The 21,189-nt window shown below is 41.2% G+C and overlaps 1 protein-coding gene across 1 annotated transcript; it reads left to right on the top strand.

Moving 5' to 3' along the window:
- The first annotated feature begins 8,993 nt into the window (after nucleotides 1-8,993).
- Nucleotides 8,994-21,073, top strand: LOC115315243. Its single transcript, XM_040214795.1, has 5 exons — nucleotides 8,994-9,137; nucleotides 11,621-11,793; nucleotides 15,581-15,651; nucleotides 18,231-18,434; nucleotides 20,799-21,073. Exons 1-5 carry the CDS (start codon nucleotides 8,994-8,996, stop codon nucleotides 21,071-21,073), a joined length of 867 nt encoding a protein of 288 aa, XP_040070729.1.
- The last annotated feature ends 116 nt before the right edge of the window (nucleotides 21,074-21,189 follow it).

Raw genomic sequence — 21,189 nt, 5'->3', positions numbered from 1 at the left:
TTCAGTTTCTCCTATGTATTGAATTTGGAATTTTTTTTTACATTGAATCAAATAAATAACATTTTCCGAATTACAGTCAAATGTACCATTTATTTTCCAGTTAAAGTTATTTGCAGTGATACGAATAGAGTTAGCTGTAATTATGTCCACACATAAGCTGCACTGGTTATGATTGCATGTTATGCAACCAACAGGGACCAGGCTACGTCCGATGGAGTTTCGGGACTGTTTAAAAATATCTAATAAATTACGTGGTCTCTTAAACGCTATACCTGGTAGTCGAGGGATAACCGCCTTTAAAGCAGTGTCCATGTGTAAAATATCCATGTGTCGTCTAAGAATATTGTTTATGTTTGAAAGTTATGACTGGTAAAGTAAGATTAGTCGTAATTCATGGTTATTTCTTTTCGGCCGCTCTACTAAACACGCGTTCCGAGAGATCGCTCTACTTTTTGACATAGAATTATTTATTAGCGGTAAGGGGTATCCACGGTTAATGAAATCCTCTCCTCGCGCTCTAGCTTTTATGTCAAAATCCTTATCTTCTGAACATCAGCGTCTTAAACGTAGCATTTGACTGTATAGTATACTTTTTCTTTGTTTTGTATTGGATGACAAATTTTATAATGTAGAAATTGACGTCCATCTGTAGGTTTTTGATATAAGGTTGTTTTCAAACCATTTTCAGTAAGTCTTACCTTAATACCTAGAAACTCTATTTCTGTATCGGAGTATTTATACGAAAATTTAATATGTGGATTAAAATTGTTTGCAAATTTAATAAATTGAAAGAGCTTATCTTTCCCATTATTCCAAATTATAAATATGTCGTCTAAGAAACGTTTATAAAGAAGGGGTTTATGCGGGAAGGAGTAAAGTAGCCGCTCCTCTAATGACATCATATATATATTTGCATAGGCGGGAGAGAAGCGTGATCCCATTGCTGCGCCATGTATTTGTAAATAGTGCGCATTCATAAATGTGAAGTTATTAAGCTCTAAAGCTAAGTGCATAAAAATATCTAAGACGCTTTTACTGACAGTGAGGTCGTTTTCGTTAACAATGTTCAGAACTGCTTGGATACCTTCATCATGCGGTATATCAGTGTAAAGAGACACTACGTCCATTGAAACAGCAACGTACTATTAGCCCTAAAATCTATATGGATGTCATTAATCAAATTGAGAAAATGAGAGGTGTCTTTTACGTAGGACGGGGCACCGGCTGCAGTACTTTTAATTTGTTTGGCAATGAAGTCGGAAACGTTCTCTGTATTTGTACCTATTCCTGAAATAATTGGTATAACTGGGTGATTTTGCTTATGTACTTTCATTAACATGTAGAACTCTCCTGGAATTGGATTTTCTTGAATGAGATACCTAGAAATGTTTTTTTTTCTATTTTATTATTATTTACTGGGTATTTTAATTGGTTTGTCATTGTCTCTCGAAATCTAAGTGTTGGATCATAATCTAGTTTTTTATAGAACTTAGTGTCGCTCAGTTGTTTAATTGCTTCCGACACATAGTCGGCTGTGTTAACTATGCATATACCTCCCCCTTTGTCAGCCTGGGCTAGTATGATATCTCTGTTATCCGTGAGGTTTTTTAAGCATTGTCTATCCTTATAAGTTAAATTATTATTAAGTGGTCTGTCTTTTTTATACGCCGGTAAAACATCTTTCGGGATTGCCTCTACGTATTTTATGACATTAACATTTTGTTTATTCAAAGGTGGAATCCAATAGGATTTGTGTTTATATAAGGCTCTTGATAAGGAGCTCCTTTGAAAATAATCCCTTCTTGAGAACTATTTCTTCGTGTTTAGAAATTACATAGGAAGAATACTTGAATATTTCGGACTTTTCTCCACCCATATCTGTAGAATGTTCTAAGTTACATGTATTAGCATGCTGTGTTCTATTAATTAGGCGCCAAAAAAAGTTTTTCCATTTTTCTATTAGGGGCGAGAAAAAATCCAAGAGGACATTATCTCTAAGTGCCTTACGTCGTTTAGTATTAATTACTTCTCGCTCCTTTTTATTTATGTAATGCTGCAATTCTTTTAATATTATTAAGGGTAAACCAGGGGAAGTTTTTAAAATAGTATCGATCTGGGACTCTAAAGAACGAATATTTTCCATTGACTGCTGTATGGTAATGTCCAGTAAAGACATTCTAAAATTAAAATAGCACAATCCCATCTTTGTACATTTACATGGGACAACAGTATGGTTGGAGCTGTATATGTATTATAAAAACCTTTCGGAATATTTTTTGTGTGCGGCAGTTTTGCAAAAATAGTTTACGTGATTCAAATCGAATCAATTTATCGAAACAAACACGAAGATTAAAAAAGGGTTGGAAAAAACCCTGTGGGAGTCAATTTGAATCCGACGAACGTCGACGTTTACTTTGTGGAGCGCGTCGAAAACGACCCGCTAATGGATTTTTATTCCGTGCAGAGCCATCACTCACACTTTGCCGTGAAAGTTGCGGGAATGACTCCGGTGACGATAATAGAACAGAATCTGGAGATGTGCCCAAAGAAAGAGGAACACCCCCTGAAACCTGCCCACTATGTACCCTCCTCCATTGGGCAACATCTTCAAATTCAGGGGGCCAAGGTGTAAAGGAACACTTGCAAAGCAAGTGGGTACCTAAAAATTCTTTGAAATGGTTGGCCAATTCAGCTATACCCTCCCTACTTAGGTGTAACCCATCGAAAGACAAAAAACGATGAGGGGTCTCAAAAAAAGAACGGTGATTTAAAAATACTACATTTTCGTAAGTAAAAGAGAACTCCCTCAGAAAAAAAGTTTAATTCAAAGATTTTTTCGTTAATCTATCGTATGTAGCCTGATCCACGGGGCCTAAAACTATCCTCCAACTGGGGAGGAACGCTATAGATAATTACAGTCACGTCCGGTCGTTTTTGCCGAATGTGTAAAATAAGATTATTAAATAAAATGGCGCACTGGAAAGGCGGTAAACGGCAATAATCATTTGACCTTCAGACTTGCCTCGACGCGCGCATTGCTCCCAGGGGTTTACAAAAACAAATTCCACCTAGTATGAGAGACCTCTCCGAAAGCGATTAAAAAAAAAAAATGGCACGCGGTGCTTACAAATGCTTCTCTAGATTTAGTAAAAATAGTTAAAAATCACTGCCAGACAACTTCGACGAATGTTCAAAGGGTTGAAAGTAACTTGCTTCGCGCCAACGAACTTTCACTGCATGAAACCGCAGCACTGAAATCATTTGATAAAAAGGAACGTGGGATCATCAGGGAGGTAAAAAATAGTAATCTAGATAGGGATAATGTTAAATATCCCCCGACGACGATGAGTGGACCTGACATGCAGAATATCTCTCTTGATCGTAGCAACATAGTTAATTTATCCAGTGTAAAACTAACCCACGACGAAGAGTCGCTCCTCTCAAGGGATCTTAACTTCTGCCTGACCACGACAATTTCACGCTCCTCCAGGATCTCGATAATTTCGCACGAAGCCTTTGGCTTCAGGGATTCTTCTTTGAAAAGCCCCACCAAGGGCGCATCTCCTCTGCCTTCGACATCGTCCGGCTGGACTCCCGGTTCCAGCAGAGATAAACATCTAGACCTTGATATTCACGCGGTCCAAAAGGACATTGTGTCAGCTTATGAAAATCAGCAACCGCATCACTATAACCTGTAAACTGTAGGGGAGTAGAAAAACAGCAATGGCCAATGAGAATTCCTACTGAAACATTTTTGTTCGTCGTTTCTTTTAATTAATTCCTTAATTAATACTTTGGTGTCGTGTGTTTTCTCCCTCTATCTTTTTCTGTTTACCTTTCTCTCTCCTATTTTTATGATTTTCGCTTCCGTTCATTTCACAATGTAGCAAACCAGCACCAGGCGCTGGTTGACATCCTTGTTTGATAAATGCCTACCTCTTTCTCCAGTTTTGAATTCCACGGCAAATTTTTCCTTCAAACTAGAGCTACCGCAATTGGCACGAAAATGGCCCTGAACTTTGCAAATATATTTATGGGTGACCTATAATCGACTTTTCTCGCATCCTGTCGGCTCCAACCGACGTTCTACAGAAGGTATATTGATGACGTTTTTTTTATCTGGTCACACGCAGAAAATAAGCTTCTCAAGTTTATCGCAGATTTTAACTCCTCGCACCCTTCCATTTGCTTCACACACTTACTCGAAAGCTGACGTCAATTTCTTAGATGTTAGAGTAATAATTAAAAACACAACTATGGTCACTTAACTGTATCGAAAGCCCACGGACAGCCAGAAATATTTGCACTTCGACAGTTGTCATCCTCGACATTGCCGAACCAGTATTTCATACAGCCAGGGTCACGCGTTTAATTAAAAAATAGCGCAAGGACGACGGAGGGAAGAACAAGAGACAGTAGCCTTATCAGAAAAAAAAAAAAAAGCACAGTTTTACCTCAGCCTTCATCCCTGAAGATCCTTCCTACACATTATGTTGACACTGAATTATTTTTCTTATTTTTTTTCTTGTACTGTTTTTTTTTTCTTGAACTGTTTTCCTTTTTCTTTTCCTTTTTTTAATTCTTGTTTATAATTATTATTTTTTTGCTTCATAATATTTAGTATATAATTACAAAAAGCATCCTTCTGTTCCCTATACGATCTTTTTTATCTTCCTTCTCCTTTTTCTATCTCCTTTTTTGTCTTTGAAGTGCCTCACTTTTTTTCGTCTTCTTTTCTCTTGTAAATAAAACGCCAGTTGTCAGTTACCGCTCTTTCCTGTCTCTTGTTCTTCCCTCCGTCGTCCTTGCGCTATTTTTTAATTATGTTTACCCAACTAGCCCATCAGTTGATTTTATCACGGGTTTAAACATGTATGTTTTAGTAACGATGATTTTGACTCCAACACTAATCAACTACACGAGGTTCTAAAAGAACAGAAGTACCCAGAAAACATCCTAAATGACGCAATTTGTAAGGCGCGCGGCCTCGATCGCGACCTCTTGTTAGGTGACAGCGGTCCCCAGGTGGAAACAAGCCGACAGGCCAGCCTCGCACTGATATTCAGAGATAAGTCTCCGAATGCCACCGCCATATTAGGGACACATTCGAATAATTTACATAAAAGTGAACGCCTCGCAATAGTTATTACTACCGTCCCCCGTTTGGTGTACAGAAGCTCCCGCAATATTAAGGATTCCTTTGTTAGATCCACGACAACTGACACTGAGAGCACGGGAAGTCTGCAATCCGGAAAGTCGGGATGTGGGGTCTGCCCACACGTAACACCGAAAAACTCCATGAAAATTACAAACTCTAACTTCACCAACAAAATTTAGGGCAGCTTGAATTGCGACACCAGTAATTTAGTATACCTTTTACAATGCAGCACTTGCGGCGCACTGTACATGGGCCAGACAAAGAACCCTTTCCGATTGCGGTTTAATAATCGCAGGTCGCATAGAAAATCAAGCCCCACACTCCCCGTTTGAAAACATGAAAACATGTTAGCGATCAAGAACATTCATTCGATAAGCTACAAGTTACATTTTTACAGTTCGGTTTCAAAAGCAACCGAGGTCGCGAAACAAAAAGAACCGGACCTTATTCACAAGTTTAACACTGTTCATTCCGGGATCAATGAACATCCCGGCATTTTGCGTTCCATTCACGCGGTGAACGTATACGCTTCTCCTGTATTTGCGTGAGCGTACACGATTTATTTTATATAGGAGTCGTTCTAATATTTTTAACGGAAACGACAGCTAGTTACGTGTTTTCCCAATTTTTTTTTCTTTATCTTGGCCTTGACGGCGCATTTAGCATCTGCAGTTTTGTGGCTGCATCTCCGTTTTCGTTCAGTAAAGTTTTGCAATGTTGTACATTTTTTCTTTTTTCTGGCCAAGACTATTCCGGGGGCTTATCCTTCGGACTAGGCCACAGATAATCGGTTTTTGTGGCAATAACTGTGTCGAGTCTATCGTGTAGCTCTTGAAGGGGCCAGGTGTATTGATATAGCATAATCCCTTGAAATCAAGGGTCACGTGACGTAACCAAGGTGCGTCAATATTTCGTCAAATGTAACCAGTCTTGAAATAGGTCTGTCTCAGGCCGAAACGACGACGAACTTTACGAAGAATATGTTATAAAACTCCAACAACCGTCTCAAGTCTGTTTTATTGCCCTATATATCTGCACCGGTGGCCAGTCGAACTCTTCTGTAGTGGCCCATAGAGGTCGATACCGACTCGTTTGAAAGGCCTCTCGGAACAAGGCAGGGGCATCAACTGTTCATCTGATGCGTGTCGCGAAGGTCTGTGGTGTTGGCAAGGAACGCACCATTGCACACACTTGTTGGTCGTCCAATACATGTTGGGCAAGAAGTAACGGGACCCAAGGCGGGCGTAGGTCTTGTAAGTGCCCACGTGATCCACTGGAGGATGGTCATGGAAAGCCGCGAGAACGGTGTCTCGTAACTGTTCCGGGATTACAAGCAGGAGTCGGGCGCCGTCAGGGAGGTAACTTCGTTTGTAGAGGAGACCATCGTGGAGGTCAAAGTTGCATATCTTTCGGCAAAACTTAGAGTCTTGAACTGGGCTAGGGAGGCTACGAATTATCTTAGCGCTCCAAGGATTTTCTGTTTGGGCAGAGATGATATTTGTGTGTGTTAGGGAACTGACGCTAGGCAAATCGTCGTCGATGTCGTCGGTACGAGTACTCAGTGGAAGAGGGCAACGAGACAGTCCATCGGCATCCAGGTGTTTCTTGCCACTTTTGTGAACGATAGTGGGTCATAACTTGCAACAAACTTTAAAAAAAAGAACGGAGCATTCTGCGGCGGTGCAAACTACTATATGTTGTTAGCAAGCGTTTGGGAACATACGTAATATTTTATTATGCGCGAAGTTATTTAGTTAAGACTAAGTTGTTTTTTTTCGTTTAAGAGCCGAGGTGTGAATTGGAGAGTTGTGAAAAGCATTGAGGGGAAACACCTAATTGAACTGTTTCCTTCATCATACTCTATGCGCGCTTCTTCTGTTATTGACCTAAACAAGTGCCCGCAAAATATTTAAAAAAACAAAAAAAAAAAAAAACACGTGACAACGCGTTAGTGCCTGGCGGTTGCAGCGCTGTCAGACGAGCTCTGAAGGGGCGAAGTCCGCTGGTGCGCTGTCCGATGCAGGGCTTTGCTGCAGTAGGTTCTCGCGCCCGTGCTCCTCGAGTGGTAACTTTAGCGCACTACTACACTTCTCATGCGCTAAACGTCGTCCTGAAAATCACAAAGTTAGTGTTTTTTGATGAGGTTCAGCAAGTCTCTAATTGAAACCATATATGTCTATTTTCAATCATTAAAAAGTTAATTAGTCATGCTTCTGCTAATTAACAAACTAATAATAAGTATTGTGCCTTTTTTGACGTCCACCACCACAAGTAATGCGGTGCCGAGGGAATTACCTTTTTACCTCGAATACTCTAATCTCGGGAACTTTTTTCAGCCTTCGCTTAAGCATTCTGTATATATATATATACTCATTGTTTTTGCTCTTAAATGCGTTCCTTTAACGAAAATATTAAAACCTGCTGACAGGCTAGTTGGTTATGCATAACGCAAAAAAATACAGTGTAAGAAAGTGCTGTACAAGTTCTTCCAAGACAGGAACGAAAGTTCGTTTCTCGTTCCTTCTCAATCTTGGAACGAGTTCCCGTTACAAGTTACAATGGTTCGAAAGGAATTCGTTCCCGTTACATTTGCAAGATGGAACTTGTCGTGCAATTAATTGCACAACTACGTATTTAACTCAAGTACTGTGTGAGATAATGCGTAAATAAAATAAAGCAAACGAGGGAAAATATATGCACGTCGAACTACGTAACGAATTGTCACAAGCAAAAGTGTTAAGGCGAGTTGGTAAGGAAACATCTCAACGCCAGGTCACATTTCTTCCAGTTTTTTGTATTCGAAAACCATTCGGACACTGCCCAATACCTTGAAATCTGAGATTAAAGTTGACGATAATAATTTAAAAAAAAGGATTATAGTCAGTGACAAGTTAAGAGTGAAATAGAGGCGAGTTTCATTTCTGTCCACTTTACAAGAGCGAATGCTGGAGAAGAAGTAACCACCTCTCAGGCGTTCGCTCTGCTAATGTGGAAAAAGAAGGGAGGAGCTCCCACTTAACTCTCAACTTCTCACCGACAACAAATCTCCACTCTAAGTCCAAATAAATATTCAAATATATATATAAAAATATTCGTTCCTTCTGCAGCTTTTTTTTTTTCGAAATGTAATGAGTTCCCGTTCCACCGATGCAAGATGAAACGGCGGCGTTCCTCCCTTCCTCGCAAAAGGAATGTGCTCCAGGAGTGCCATTCCGTCAACACTGGTGCAGAACAGGAGGGCTCATGGGAGAAGACAGGACAATAAAGCATTCTTTTCTGGAATGAAGAAACTGCACATGGAAAGTTTTTAGCGATTCAAGCTCAACAAATATCAAAATCTCATTAAATTCGCCATTTCGTTGAACACCAATTACTTTATTGTGTGCCGCGATCGTATCGAAAGCCAGCCGTAACAACGGGCAGAAGAAATAGATCAGAGGCACGGAGCAGACGTAGTCGAAGCCTCACGTAGCCAATCGAGCCGAACGAATGGCGAGCAGACGATGAGAGAAGCGTCGGTTCGCAAGGCAATATGGGAATGAGTTATTTTTTAGGCGTTGCTGCTGCGCATGATGTCATGCCGGGTCCTAGGGTATTGAACATCCTTGCAAGCGGCGGATTCATTGCCTGGAAAAATGAAAAGAGGCACACCCACCGAATTCGAAAAAGAAGGTGGGAGAGCAGAGACTTTTTTAAGTGTACATAAGTGAGTCTTTCTTTTAACAACACAAAAAGAAAAGAAATTTCGATTCTTCTAAGAATTACGTAATCGGGGAAGCTATATAAAGCGAACACGTCTGCCCATATTGCCACTTCGTCTGAGAGGTCGTCAACGATGCTGTCCCTGAAACATTTGGTGTTCTGTCTAAGCGTTTCTGCGACATGCGCCGACGTAGAGTTTGAAAGTTGGAAGAAACCGGCAGACAACAATCCTGACCTGAACAAAGAAAACCTTGGCGCAATGCAGGATGCCTGGGAGGTAGGATTTATTTTCACCGGGAATATAAGTTATTGTAACGATATTACAGCCATCTGCCCGCTCATAAAGCGATTGCTGTTTCAGTAGAGATCCTTTCTATATTAGTGAGTAGAGGGCAGGCGGATGACCTTGTGAATACATGTACCCGAATAATGCCTCTGCTGAAACAAACCCAACTGCGTAGTGTAAGAATTGCTGATTGGCTTGAAATGTTATAACCGGAACCGTTAGTTACAATTTATTTTTAATGTTTATTTTTCACTAACGTCTTGTGTTATATTGGGGCGAAGTCTGAACCTTCCATGATGCGTAGATGTTTTTAACCTTTGGAAAGAAAGCATTTTTAGTTTATTGGCAGTGGCTTGAAATATTGGTTTCCCAGGTGGCACAAATTTCAAAGCATGATACAGTAAAATGTGCTGCCTATAATCAAAACCAGCTTAATTAAGGTAATACCAACGCTGCTATTTTTGTTACTTAATATCAATATTGCCTGTTTGTTAGTTTCTTCGAACATTTTTGTTTATTAATCTAATTTTTAAGCCCGAATTTTGTCTTTAGAGGAACACTGACAGGGTATTTATGCTCGCCGAGGTTTTTAGTTGTACGTGACATATGAGAGCGCTACAACCCAGAACGAAATTCGCGGCTCGAAATTCGGTTTCTTTCCACCCGAAAACCGCCGATAGACAACTGGCCGGTTTGAGTCACGCTCACTCTCTTTTCCGTGGTCACGGGCCGTTTTCTAAGGTTTCGACGCGACCACCAAATTTAATCAAAGTCGTGGGTCATTGAAGGCACACAGTCATTGTTAAAATATCAAAAAATATGAAACCCATATATTGTGGCTCCCAAAAAGCTGCAAATACGTTGATTGAAAAAAAAAAGTAGCACAGACAATCGGAAGCATTCTGTTTGTTCGCTACGTAATTATCAACATGGCGTCGTTTCGCGTATCGTGGGACCAGCGGATAGCAGCGGACAACGGGCGTGGGACCTCTACTTCAGAACTGTCGTTCACGGTACCGGCAAATTCCGTCTTCCTTCGAAAGAGAAATTTTGAATAGATCACAAGAACTGATATTCATCCCGTTGCAAGCCGATTGCACGAAGTTGTCGCCGAGCCGTCGTCCCTTCTCGTGGTTGAAGAAATCGCTCGCTCAAACGTCAAGCACGAAGTGCGTACTTCGAGTTGAATACGCACGCGTAGGGTTTCTTTACGATGTGCGAATGTGGCTTATGCGTGGTGCTGCCCGACTTTGAGCGGGGAGCATGTACTGAAAAGAAAACTTCCGACATACAGTCGACTGTCTGCATTATTACGCACGAAAGATCCTTCAGTAGCTCAGGCAATAAAGAAGAAAAAGAACCCTTCAGTAGCTCAGTAGAAAGAGGTCCGCTTCACACGCGGCGGGCCCGGGTTCCATGGTGTGGCTGCACTATTTTTTTTTCCTCAAGCATTTTGCGATGTTTACATTCCTTATATTACAATTATCACTGAAAAAAACAATTTTTGTGGACGATACGTCGCTGAACTAAATGGTATGCGATTCCATTTTTGATACCTGCGAACTCAATGTAGTCACTTTCCTCAAAATGCAAGGAGCATATGAATCGGGTAGCGTCCGCTTTCAGAGCTCCCCGTAACTCTTCTACAGGAATTGCAGCCAGCCATTGAATCCCGACCCGTTGATCTTTCGGAAAGATGTGCACTCTGCCGCACAATGCCACTTTCTGAACCAGGACATGTGATCAGGCAACTCTTCACGCAACATCTTGGGAGTATTCTTCTCGGAGCCGATCACAGGAATTCACCACGGCACGCGGGCACTCATTACTAATCGCCAACACTTAAATGTAGATCTTGAAGTGCAGAAAAGCGAGCGGAAAAAACGTAACTGCAAAAGAATCGCACGGCGAACGAACGCATTTCGTCTGCTACCTGAGGAAAAAAAAAACACGGTCGGGTGTAGGCACGTCACTTCCGCCATTCTATCCTCTCCACTTCTTCGTGCGGTGCGAGAGTTTCGGTTTCGGTTTCAAGCAGTTGCGTTTTTTGGCTTTATTAAACATATACGTGACTCTGTAGCAAAGTATTAATTGGGTGGTGTTCCGACACCATAATGAACCACCTGACAAAAAAGGAAAAAACATATTGGGGGGTGTCAGTGTCCCTTTAAAGCCTTTTAAGTACTTGTTTCTTACGTCAAGTCTACATTTGTCATTTTTATTCTTCTGCAGAATCAATGACGAGATTTTATTCGTAGACTGCATGGATGAGAGTGGAGTGTGCGTTTTCAATCTTCATCACAATTTATTACGAACGAAAAAAAAAAAAACTCGATAGTCCTCCTACGTTTAGCTTAGCTTTGTGTAGAAATGTCTTCACATTTTTGCTTTATCAATGCATACCCAGCTATACCTGAGGACAGCATTTAATTTGTGTAAAAATAATTTCAAGAAACATTAATATATATTTTCAGACAATCAAGTGGATGGAGAGTCAGAGCTATTATCTAGTTTATAGTAGCGGATTGGGGACAGAAGAACATTACGAAGGTATTAGTTGTCTTCACGTGCAAACAAGTGACCTCAATTACACATTGAAGAGCGCCAAATACACATCAAAATGGTACAACACATATTGTAAAACAATGTAAGTATGTTCATTGCTTCACAATGTCCCTACCATAAACGTTTTACTTAAAATATCCAACCAGTCCATTGAAGGGGTTATTTGCCTTTTCAAAAACCGATAAGTATCCAGAAGCTGGGGCTTAAAAATAGGATGCATGCAGAAGTACCGATAGCCCTCTCATAACTAAGATAAGATCCCAATTATAGGAGAATAGTCACATCGTCTGAGCACCGGATGTGCACTGGCGCGCACCATATATAAGTGTGCCATTGAAAGTATACATGGCAAAAAATACATTTCAACAATATTGTACAGGCTGCGAGAACAAGCAAATCTTTATTTTACGTTGAAAGATTAAAAAAACATGTAGCAGACATTGCTTATACAAATTGAAAAAAAAAAATGAGGCTTTCTCGCAACTCCAAAACTGTATGGAAGCTTTGCAAATTGAGCCTACTAAGGCTGACAAGATATGCTTTAACGAAATCTATATCAAATACGATCTTCGAGGCATTTTAAATATCTTGCGTGGTCTCTATTGAAGAAAGAATAAAAAGAATGCTGAAGGATGAATCGTACTAAATCATTTATCAGTAAGTTTATTACATTGGCCTGTTTTCGATTATTTCCTTTTTAGGGACCATGCACAGATATGAAATTGGTTCATGCTATCTTCAAGCGTGGCTTATGAATTACACAAATGTTGATACTGGGTTTCCAAAGCTCTTAAACAATAAATAATTCATGCATGTACACGTGGCGGGACAAACAGTGAGAGAACCTCTGGAGCACCACAAGCGCATGCCACGTACGTCCCAGCAATTTTCTTACCGCGTTCCACACGGTGGCATGTGGTTCCAAAACACCTCCGTTTGCCTTCAATCCCGTTCGGTGCACTCATAGAATTAATAGAAAACGTCGAAAAGACTAGGCGGTGTGGTGGAGTAGCATACCTGAAAGGGTAACTATAAGACTCAAACTTTGAAGCGCGACGCCATAAGAGATCTTGTCTTTTGGGCGGCTACGTAGCGATTGTCTCATCCGCTCAGTACGGTTAATTTTATCTACATATTTTCGAGATGATCTTGGTATGCTCTTCAATAACGCAATACATATACGACAATGGTCACTTTATTGTAACACCACAGTACGCGTGTGTATCGATTCTGTATCGGCGTATACAACGTAGAAGTTCGTCTGTTTCTTGCATACCTCGTACGTTTGCTTACTCCCGAAACGCGCACAAGTGCTTTTGTTTCTCCCCGACCTCAGGCAATGTTGCCTTTTGATTGGCATGCTCCTCCATTGTTCCGATGTGCCAGCGACGGAGTTTGGAACACACTTGCTCGCCGTATTACGTCAATATGCCTGACTTGGCACAAACGAAAGAAAACGCGTCCCCTTCCCCTCAAATATTGCGATTCCGCTGTTTAAACGCAAAAACAAAAACAACAACGCATTATTTGCCGATCTGTAGCCGGGTGTGGCAGATATGGGAGTGACGGTGTCCTGTCATTGGGAGCACACATAAGTCAACTAAACCAGCCCCCATCCGCTGCTAAAAGCGGCATCAGCCCCTTGGTGAACAGGCTCCTGTGTCGATCGCACGCCGCAATCTTCGGCGATACTATACCTTCAACATTGGGCAATGGCAGAGGGTGCGCTGGGTTCCCAACCCAACGGGAGACAAGGTGGTACTACAAGTGACGTCACTTTAAATACGAGGTGAGAGTTGAGGGGTACGGCGACCTTCGATTTGTTTCATTTTTTATTAAATAAAAACCAGCGCGCACAAGGTAAAAGCGTTTTGTGTTCTTCAAAACGCTTTTAGGACCAATTATCGCAGTTAACTGGTCAAATCCCCAATATCGTTGCGCTCCCTCTTTAAGGTGTATAATCCGCACATACTGAAAGTATGAATGTGACCATAATGATCAGGCAGCAGAAAAAAAAAAAGAAGAATTTGTTTCACTAAGGCAAGATTAAAATACGAAAAAAGACACCCACCGTTGTGTGTAAAAACCAAAAACGGCCATTTACTAAAAAGTTAAAAAAGACATAAGTTGCCGGCTCCCACGGGGAGCTGGTAAGAATTTACAAAAACGACCTCGCAAAATAATCATCCATATGTGAACCAGTCTTATTTGTCCTTTCTCAAATATAGCGCTTTCGCACACCTGGCACATTCATAGCACCAAGCATATACAAACCTTTTCGGGCCAAGAATTTTATGTTTGTAGCATAGTTTCCAAAAATAGTTTATTCGCTCAGATTCACGTGTCTGCGTCTAGTTTCTTTTGGGTGGTAATGAAGAAGAAGGACTGGGGTTGTGTGGATATTTGTACCGGGTGTAGTTGGTCAGCCATTTCAAAGTTGCGACGAGTCGCTCGCTGTAGATGAGAAATTTAGCCAGTGCAGTACAACCGCTAGCTTGGGGTCATTTAACGTGCATCACGCAGTAGTGATACACGACCGGACGCCGGTACGATGCTCATCCAGATCGAAATATGGGCCCGGCTGGGTATAGAACCCAGGATACAGGGCTCTGCAGCGCGAGCTTTCGATCCACGTGCTCCTAGCTGGTTTTCGCTGAACCACTTTCTTGTATTTATTACTCAAAAAAAGGGCAGTAGAAACAATCAATACACACTCTAACATAGTAACCCCTTATTTACATTCAATGTGTCTTGTGATGGTGACAGGGAAATACGAACAAAGAGGGCTATGGTAACATATCTCGAAGAGGGTCACATCTCTAAAAGTCGGGAAGATGAGCACATTTGTCAAGAAGGGTATAACATTCTGGGCGTTTCTTAAGGTGGTCGTACACATGACGTACATGCGATACAGTTTCTATGACATTGGACTTTGTGGACCGTGGAGGATCAGCATTTCTATGAATAATCCTTGTTTTCCGAAGGCCATGCAGACTCATCATTGTGAGCAGGTCATAAGGAAAAGTATCATTATGTTTTAAAGGCAAAAAACGTATGGTATATGCACTGATATTCAGATATTTCTTCAATGTCCTTTGTAGGACATCCCGAAACAAAGGCAGCCCCCGATCCCCCTTGGATGGTATTGTTTCGTTAAAAGACAGGGTTCTCTTTTTTTTAAATGAAGAACAATCTCGTGGTCAGGTTTACTTTAATCTCCCTACTGAAAGAGAAAAAAAAAAATTTAACTTGAGAATCCTTTCTTTTTTTCTTGCCGGTATTTGAAACACAGACGGAATTAAGCTTAAGCACTTTCGACAGGTTCAGTTCACATAATTTGAAAATGAGCAAACTGTTAAATAGTTTTTTTTTATTTCAATCTAGGCGTTTGTACCGAGAACGAGTGAAGTCTGTCGCAGATTGGTGAAATAATTTTGGCTAATCTGAAAGTACGGAAGCTGTAAAATGATAAATTGACGTTTACTTTTGGTTACTCTTTATATTTGCGATTTATGAATTTGAGATAGGGTAAATGCACGATGGCCAAAAACTTATGTTACTATGGCCTTAAAAAAAAGCGTGAAAGATAATCCCTAGTTAAAATTTAACAAACATCGTTATTTCCCAGAAAATTCATACCGAGCGTCCTACAAAGGCCGACGTACACTTCGCGCTTTACACTTTCGCACGCCTCCTCCATTCCTATATCCTCTCCACGTTCTACCTTGCTGCAACTTGGTTCCACTCACAGCTTAAGAGAGGGGAGCGCAAAGAGGATTATCTTCTTGCAGAAAATCGGGGTTGTACGTCGGATTTCAAGTTTAAACAAGATTTCTACACATAGTGATTTTTCCCATCTTGTGCCACAGGAAATCAGAAACAGAATTTGTTCAAGCTGTGAAACAAAAAGATTATAGCATTGAAAATAATATGCATCTGGGTACGTACCTTATAATTTTTTGCAGTAATAATTAACGCTAACATCGTCGTCGCACGATTTCTGCCAAGCGTTGTAAGCGAACCATTTGTCGCCGGGAGGCGCACTGTGAAAGCAGCAACTATTTATGAATTTATTAAGCACAGTTTAATTGCCAGGTTGTCAACGGGACATCTGTCGACTAACATTACTGGTCTTGAATTTTTACGTGGTCTCCATTGATTTATTTAACCCCTCACATAGGCTTCATGCTAAAGCTGCGTGCAAATATCTATTTTTTGTTTTATATTTGAGTACCGATTGCGGCTGTGGTTTTGGTGTGGTTTACTACAATGTCATGTTTGTTTGGATAACTTCTGTGGACGCAGGGGGCTAATATTAGCTTCAATATACGCCACCAAGCTATTTTGTATCCAACTTTTCGCGGTACACATAAACAGGTGTAAACCTACCAGGAATACGAGGTCGCTGATAATATGCAAGTGCCTCACATTACTAAAATGTTGACATTCAAACTATAATTCTGGTTTGCTCTGCAACATTTTGGTCCTCATGTGTACGAGCAAGTTGAAATTATTCAACGTATTTTTACCATATATGTTCTTTTTTTATTTTTCAAAATATGCGCATGTTCAGTTGTATACAACCGTTGAAATAGTTACCTTTTTTTCTTTTTTTTTAGATCGTACTTCCATATAATGTGAAATCATTATTCAAGGTTTTATATTAAACAATCAACAAAATGTGCGCTGTCTAATGTACCCTTCAAAGTTATCTCACACTAACTTGAAGCAACTAAATGTTCTCAGATTACCTAAACCATAGCCTCCTGTAAACTCACAAAGCCTGGCACTTCGATGGCGGAGCCATAGAGTGCCCGTTCGCAGATTTGAAGAGCGAGGATCTGGTAGCACACAGCATTTCTCGGGGAGTCTAGTATTCAGCGCACAGCTTTTGCAGCGGCGAGGACCCGGAACATGGTTTTCAAACCCGAAGAGAAAAGAAGCGGCAGCCCGAGGAATGCGAGAAGCACGAGCGGAGATTCCATCGCTCGAGACAAGTGTGTTTCGGCGGCTCGCCGCAGCGGGGCGCCCGGTACACGCCTTTTGTCTGCCGCTCTACTTTTTCACTTTTGGCGGCCGCGTCACGTGACAATTTGCGAGGTTTTGGACAGTATAAAGGAGGCTACGCCTAAACTTACAAGCTTTTTTTTTTTCTAATAACGTCGCAGCGCGGCAATATACAGCAATAATATGGCGGCTGTCAGCTGTTGAAGGGATCCGTGTAACCGTCTAAAATATTTCATTCGCGCGCGCTTGATGTGCGCGCAGCGGTGCTGGCATTGTTTTTAATACCAGTTCCTTTCAATCTTTTCATGTGGTCGCAAAAATTACGTATTGTGCTCGGTTTTTCTCTCCTGCTTTAAGACTCCCCCAATTCAAAGCCAAGGTCTAGTGCATGAGTAACCTTTGACAAACGCGGGCAAGCTGGCGCTCCTCCCTTAATTTGAGACCTGCCATGCTAGGCGTACGTTCAGCGAGAGCATGTTTCGAAACCGCGATCTCGTGTTACCGTGTAAGTTAAAGTGTAAGCGGATTATAGATTACTGCTTATTTCTTAAATACGTCTGGTAAATATTTAAATTCTTACGTAGTTTTTGTGTAACGTATGGGAAACAGAAAGTATATAATACTAAAACCTGGAATATACCATTAGAAATATGTCGGAGACAAAAGAAAAACGAGTGACAGTTCCTCGCAGTGGTATCAACTTCCAATGCCGGGGTATGAAGAAAATGCCCAAAAAAGAAGTTACGCCATTCATGACGGACAGAAGGTTACGCACAAAAGCTATATACAAATCCTTTTCCTTTCGTTTTTATTCGGGGCGTGAACGTGGAAGACTTCCGCCATCAACATCCACGAACCAGAAAGCTCAATGGCGTCTTCACCTGGCTACATTCTGGGCATTCGACGGCCTTAGTCGAAAGGCTTTGTTATACTCCAACGTTGTGCGGAGCGAAAGCAGCGTAGCGCAGGACTCAATATCTGCGACTAATAATTATTTGTGTGTACTGCGCTACGCCGCGCTTGCAACACTCGACATCAAATCATACCAGAGCCTTAAATGATTAGCGCAATACACAATTATCTTAAGTGCACCACAGCAGCACTAGTTGCCACCATTTTTTGGGCACGAAGCGAGGGATTTAATCCGAGTCTTTGCCGACCGCTGATGCAGCACTCGTCTCTAAGATGAGCTCAGTGCACGTGCTCAAACAACGGCGTGCTCAAATAGTTGACCCACCAGCTATTGGTGTGGACACTTTTAAAAGGGTTCTATTATCCGTGGCTACATACTCATTTCCTTTCTTCTTTACTTGTTTTGTCTAATTGCTGACGCCGTTTATTGTTGAATGCAATTATAGCTCTTTGTGGCCTTTTTTATAATTATTTTTCACTGTGTAACTTTGGGCGTTAACGCCACACGCCAATTCCTGACTCAAATCCGATCCGTGCGTATTGTGTCGAGCTCACAACGTACAATCAATTAAAAAAATATCTTCCATCCTTCCTTTCAAGGCCAGCCTAAGCGTAAAGCCACGTCACCAAATGGAAGCTGCAACGATCTCAAGTTCAACTTCCTCTGCGGACACTACGGCTGCAATATATATCATGCGGAATGTGGGCGAAGTCCCTTCACTGAATATTCAGAAAAATACGTGCTATTCAGCAATTCCTTTTGTCATATACTGAGATCACTACAAAGTCCAGCGGACTCTAAATGTGGGTATGATGAAATGATTTCTTTACAGTGGCAACTTATTAAGAACATTTTCTAGGCGAAAAATAAAATTAATTAAATTTGAATATATGCATGATATTCAACAACTTAGTTTAAAACAACGCGGCCAAAAACAAGGAGAAAGTATAGACAAGACAGATAACATCGCTGTCGTCTCTCTCTTTTTTCTTTGTCCTTGTTTTGTCGGGCTGTTTTAAACCAAGATGATCGTCAACCAACCAGCCTAAACATACCTTTTAACAAGATATTCAAAGTCGTTTCGATCTTAGTATCAACTCAAACACGTTTCTATTCACGTGCCGTCCAGAAACCGACAACTAAGCGTTCAAAGATTGCGAAAATCACCCAAAGGTCGAGACAAAATCATTTGAGCAAAGGGCGATATGTGTAAAAAGTTTACTGCGACTTAACACAAACATAGACATCACAAGAAGATAGACACGTGGGTTGTGCTGACGTCACATCGCATACTTTTGACCACCATGTAAGAGGAGGAGAGGTGAGCTGCTTTTGTATGAATTTTCAGTGACGGGTTGATCTATAATCCTCTCGGAGGAGAATAGCGACGTAGGGACAGAACGAGCGGGTTGGTATGGATAGTAAACTTGAGGAAGAAAGAAAGGTTTGTGTTTGTCCGTCCTTTCTCGTTTTCTTCCTCAAGTTTACTAAGAATAGCGACGTTTCTGCAAATCCGGGAGGCACAAAAGAGGATCCTGATAAGAGGGGAGCTCGCTCTTCCCCTCTTCTCAGGTGGTCATCGGAGCGCTCTTTGATTGACGTCACCTGCAACCCATATATACAAGAGGCCTCTGAGCAACTGCGCATGCTCAGAACGTGTTCCCCAGACCAGAAAACAAGAATCGCAGCGCGCAGACGGTGACTGTTTGAGGGATCTATAAACGTTTGCAAGTACGGCCTCTGAGCGGCCGCAATCTTGCTGCATCTGTGGGTATACTCTAATACTCTATGAGAGTCAAGCATTTCTGAGGCGTACGCACGGATTCCAGACTGGCGTAAAAAACAAAGTGTGTTTCATCCACAGTGGCCAGACTAGCTCTTGAAGCGCGGCTACTTACAAACGTCTATATGATGCGTCGTTGTCGGCGTAGCAGGCAGAACGGCACACTACCGTGGCGCTGACCCCATGCGGATACTTATATGGCTCCTTCCAAACTCATGCCAAGGTCTGGAGCGGTCCTTGTGAGATGAATGGTTGGTGAATATACTCAAGAATTCCACCAGGTCAGGTGAAGCGCAAACAAGTGTCGGGAGCTGAAATTGCATAGATGCAAGGACAACGCCCACTCAGCCACAAACCTGGCGAAGAATATCAGTCCTAACGCATGTGTAGCTACCACGTTCGCCCGATGCTAATTTTAAAAGATAATCTACTTATTTTTTTCCCACTAAAGTGGAAATAAAAGACGAAAATCAAGTACGAAATCAGTGTTGCAATCGGCCGGAGAACACTGTAGTTTATTAAATATGCAAATACATCTCCAGGTACGAATTTCACTGGTCATAAAGGTTGGAGATCGGAATTTGGCGCCACCCGACGGCAGCTGATATTCGAAGCTTCAGTCAAAATATAGGATATGAAAAATAAAACAGCCGATTGAAATAATGCAGTGAAAGACCCCTAATACAAGGGTACAAACAGTTTTGCTTGCAGAGACCGGTGGTCGAGTCGTGTGTACTTTCGCGTATTCTGATTTTAGTATATTATTACTACTTAGACAAAAGGCCACGGATGAAAAATTAGACTTTGTTTTTCCTGACGTTACATCTAACTTCTTATCTTCATTCTACTTGTAGAAAACCTATTCTAGTGCCGAAGTTAAAACCCCTTACTGCATGCTAATGGGGGACAGACGGCAGCCATTTTGCTCAATCTTTGTCTTAATTTTCATAGACATGTTAATATTGAAATTGGTCCTTAATAAACTCGTTCGGATTCTAAAAACCCGGAGAGCGGTGATATGGTGCAGCATTACAGATCACAAAAGCTCACAGCGATAGCCACACTGGTGAACATAAAGTTTAAAATCGCAGAAAAAACTATTGAAGTGCTTAGTGTGATATCTTTGAGAGCTTATTAAAACCATTATACTCGGTCTTTGAAACTTGAATCTCATTTTACTTTTGTTTTTCTGCAAAGTTAAAAAAAATACTCCCTCGTGTTCTTTTTTTTTTTCTTTATTCAACTTTTTAGTTTGGACAAGCTTATAATTATATTTTTGGCATGAAACCCCTTGTTTTTTGTTTGTTTTATGATAAGCGAACTGTTAGAAACTGAAATGCGTGTTTTTCCTTTTGCCTCAAAATATCGTTCTTTTTCTTTCCAGCTTGTGAATTCTGGTTGAGGGAAGATTTGTTAAAATATGTGACGATTCCCCAAGTCACTACAAGAGCACGAAGCGAAGAAAGTGAGGAAAAAGAGAAGGAAGTTGACAGTTCGAGCAAAACTACGTATATGTATAATTCCTTATTTAAGAAATTTCCGTCCAGCTGTCGATACGCATTTCTTCTCAACTGTGGATATCCGACATACCGAATTTATGACAAGGCAGATTGCGACAAGATAGATAAAACACAGAACGCCGCATCTGCAAGTCATTAGCACAATAATTTCAGCAAATACACTTCTCGTCTCTGTATCGGACATCGCGCTCAAGCCATCTTTCGAGTGTCTATTGATGTTGTCTTTTGTTGCTCCGTAAATGGGAACCAGTACAG

The sequence above is a fragment of the Ixodes scapularis genome, unplaced genomic scaffold (assembly GCF_016920785.2).
Source record: "Ixodes scapularis isolate PalLabHiFi unplaced genomic scaffold, ASM1692078v2 PGA_scaffold5__190_contigs__length_132052651, whole genome shotgun sequence".
Classification (NCBI taxonomy): Eukaryota; Metazoa; Arthropoda; class Arachnida; order Ixodida; family Ixodidae; genus Ixodes; species Ixodes scapularis.
This window is presented reverse-complemented; position numbering and strand designations above follow the sequence as displayed.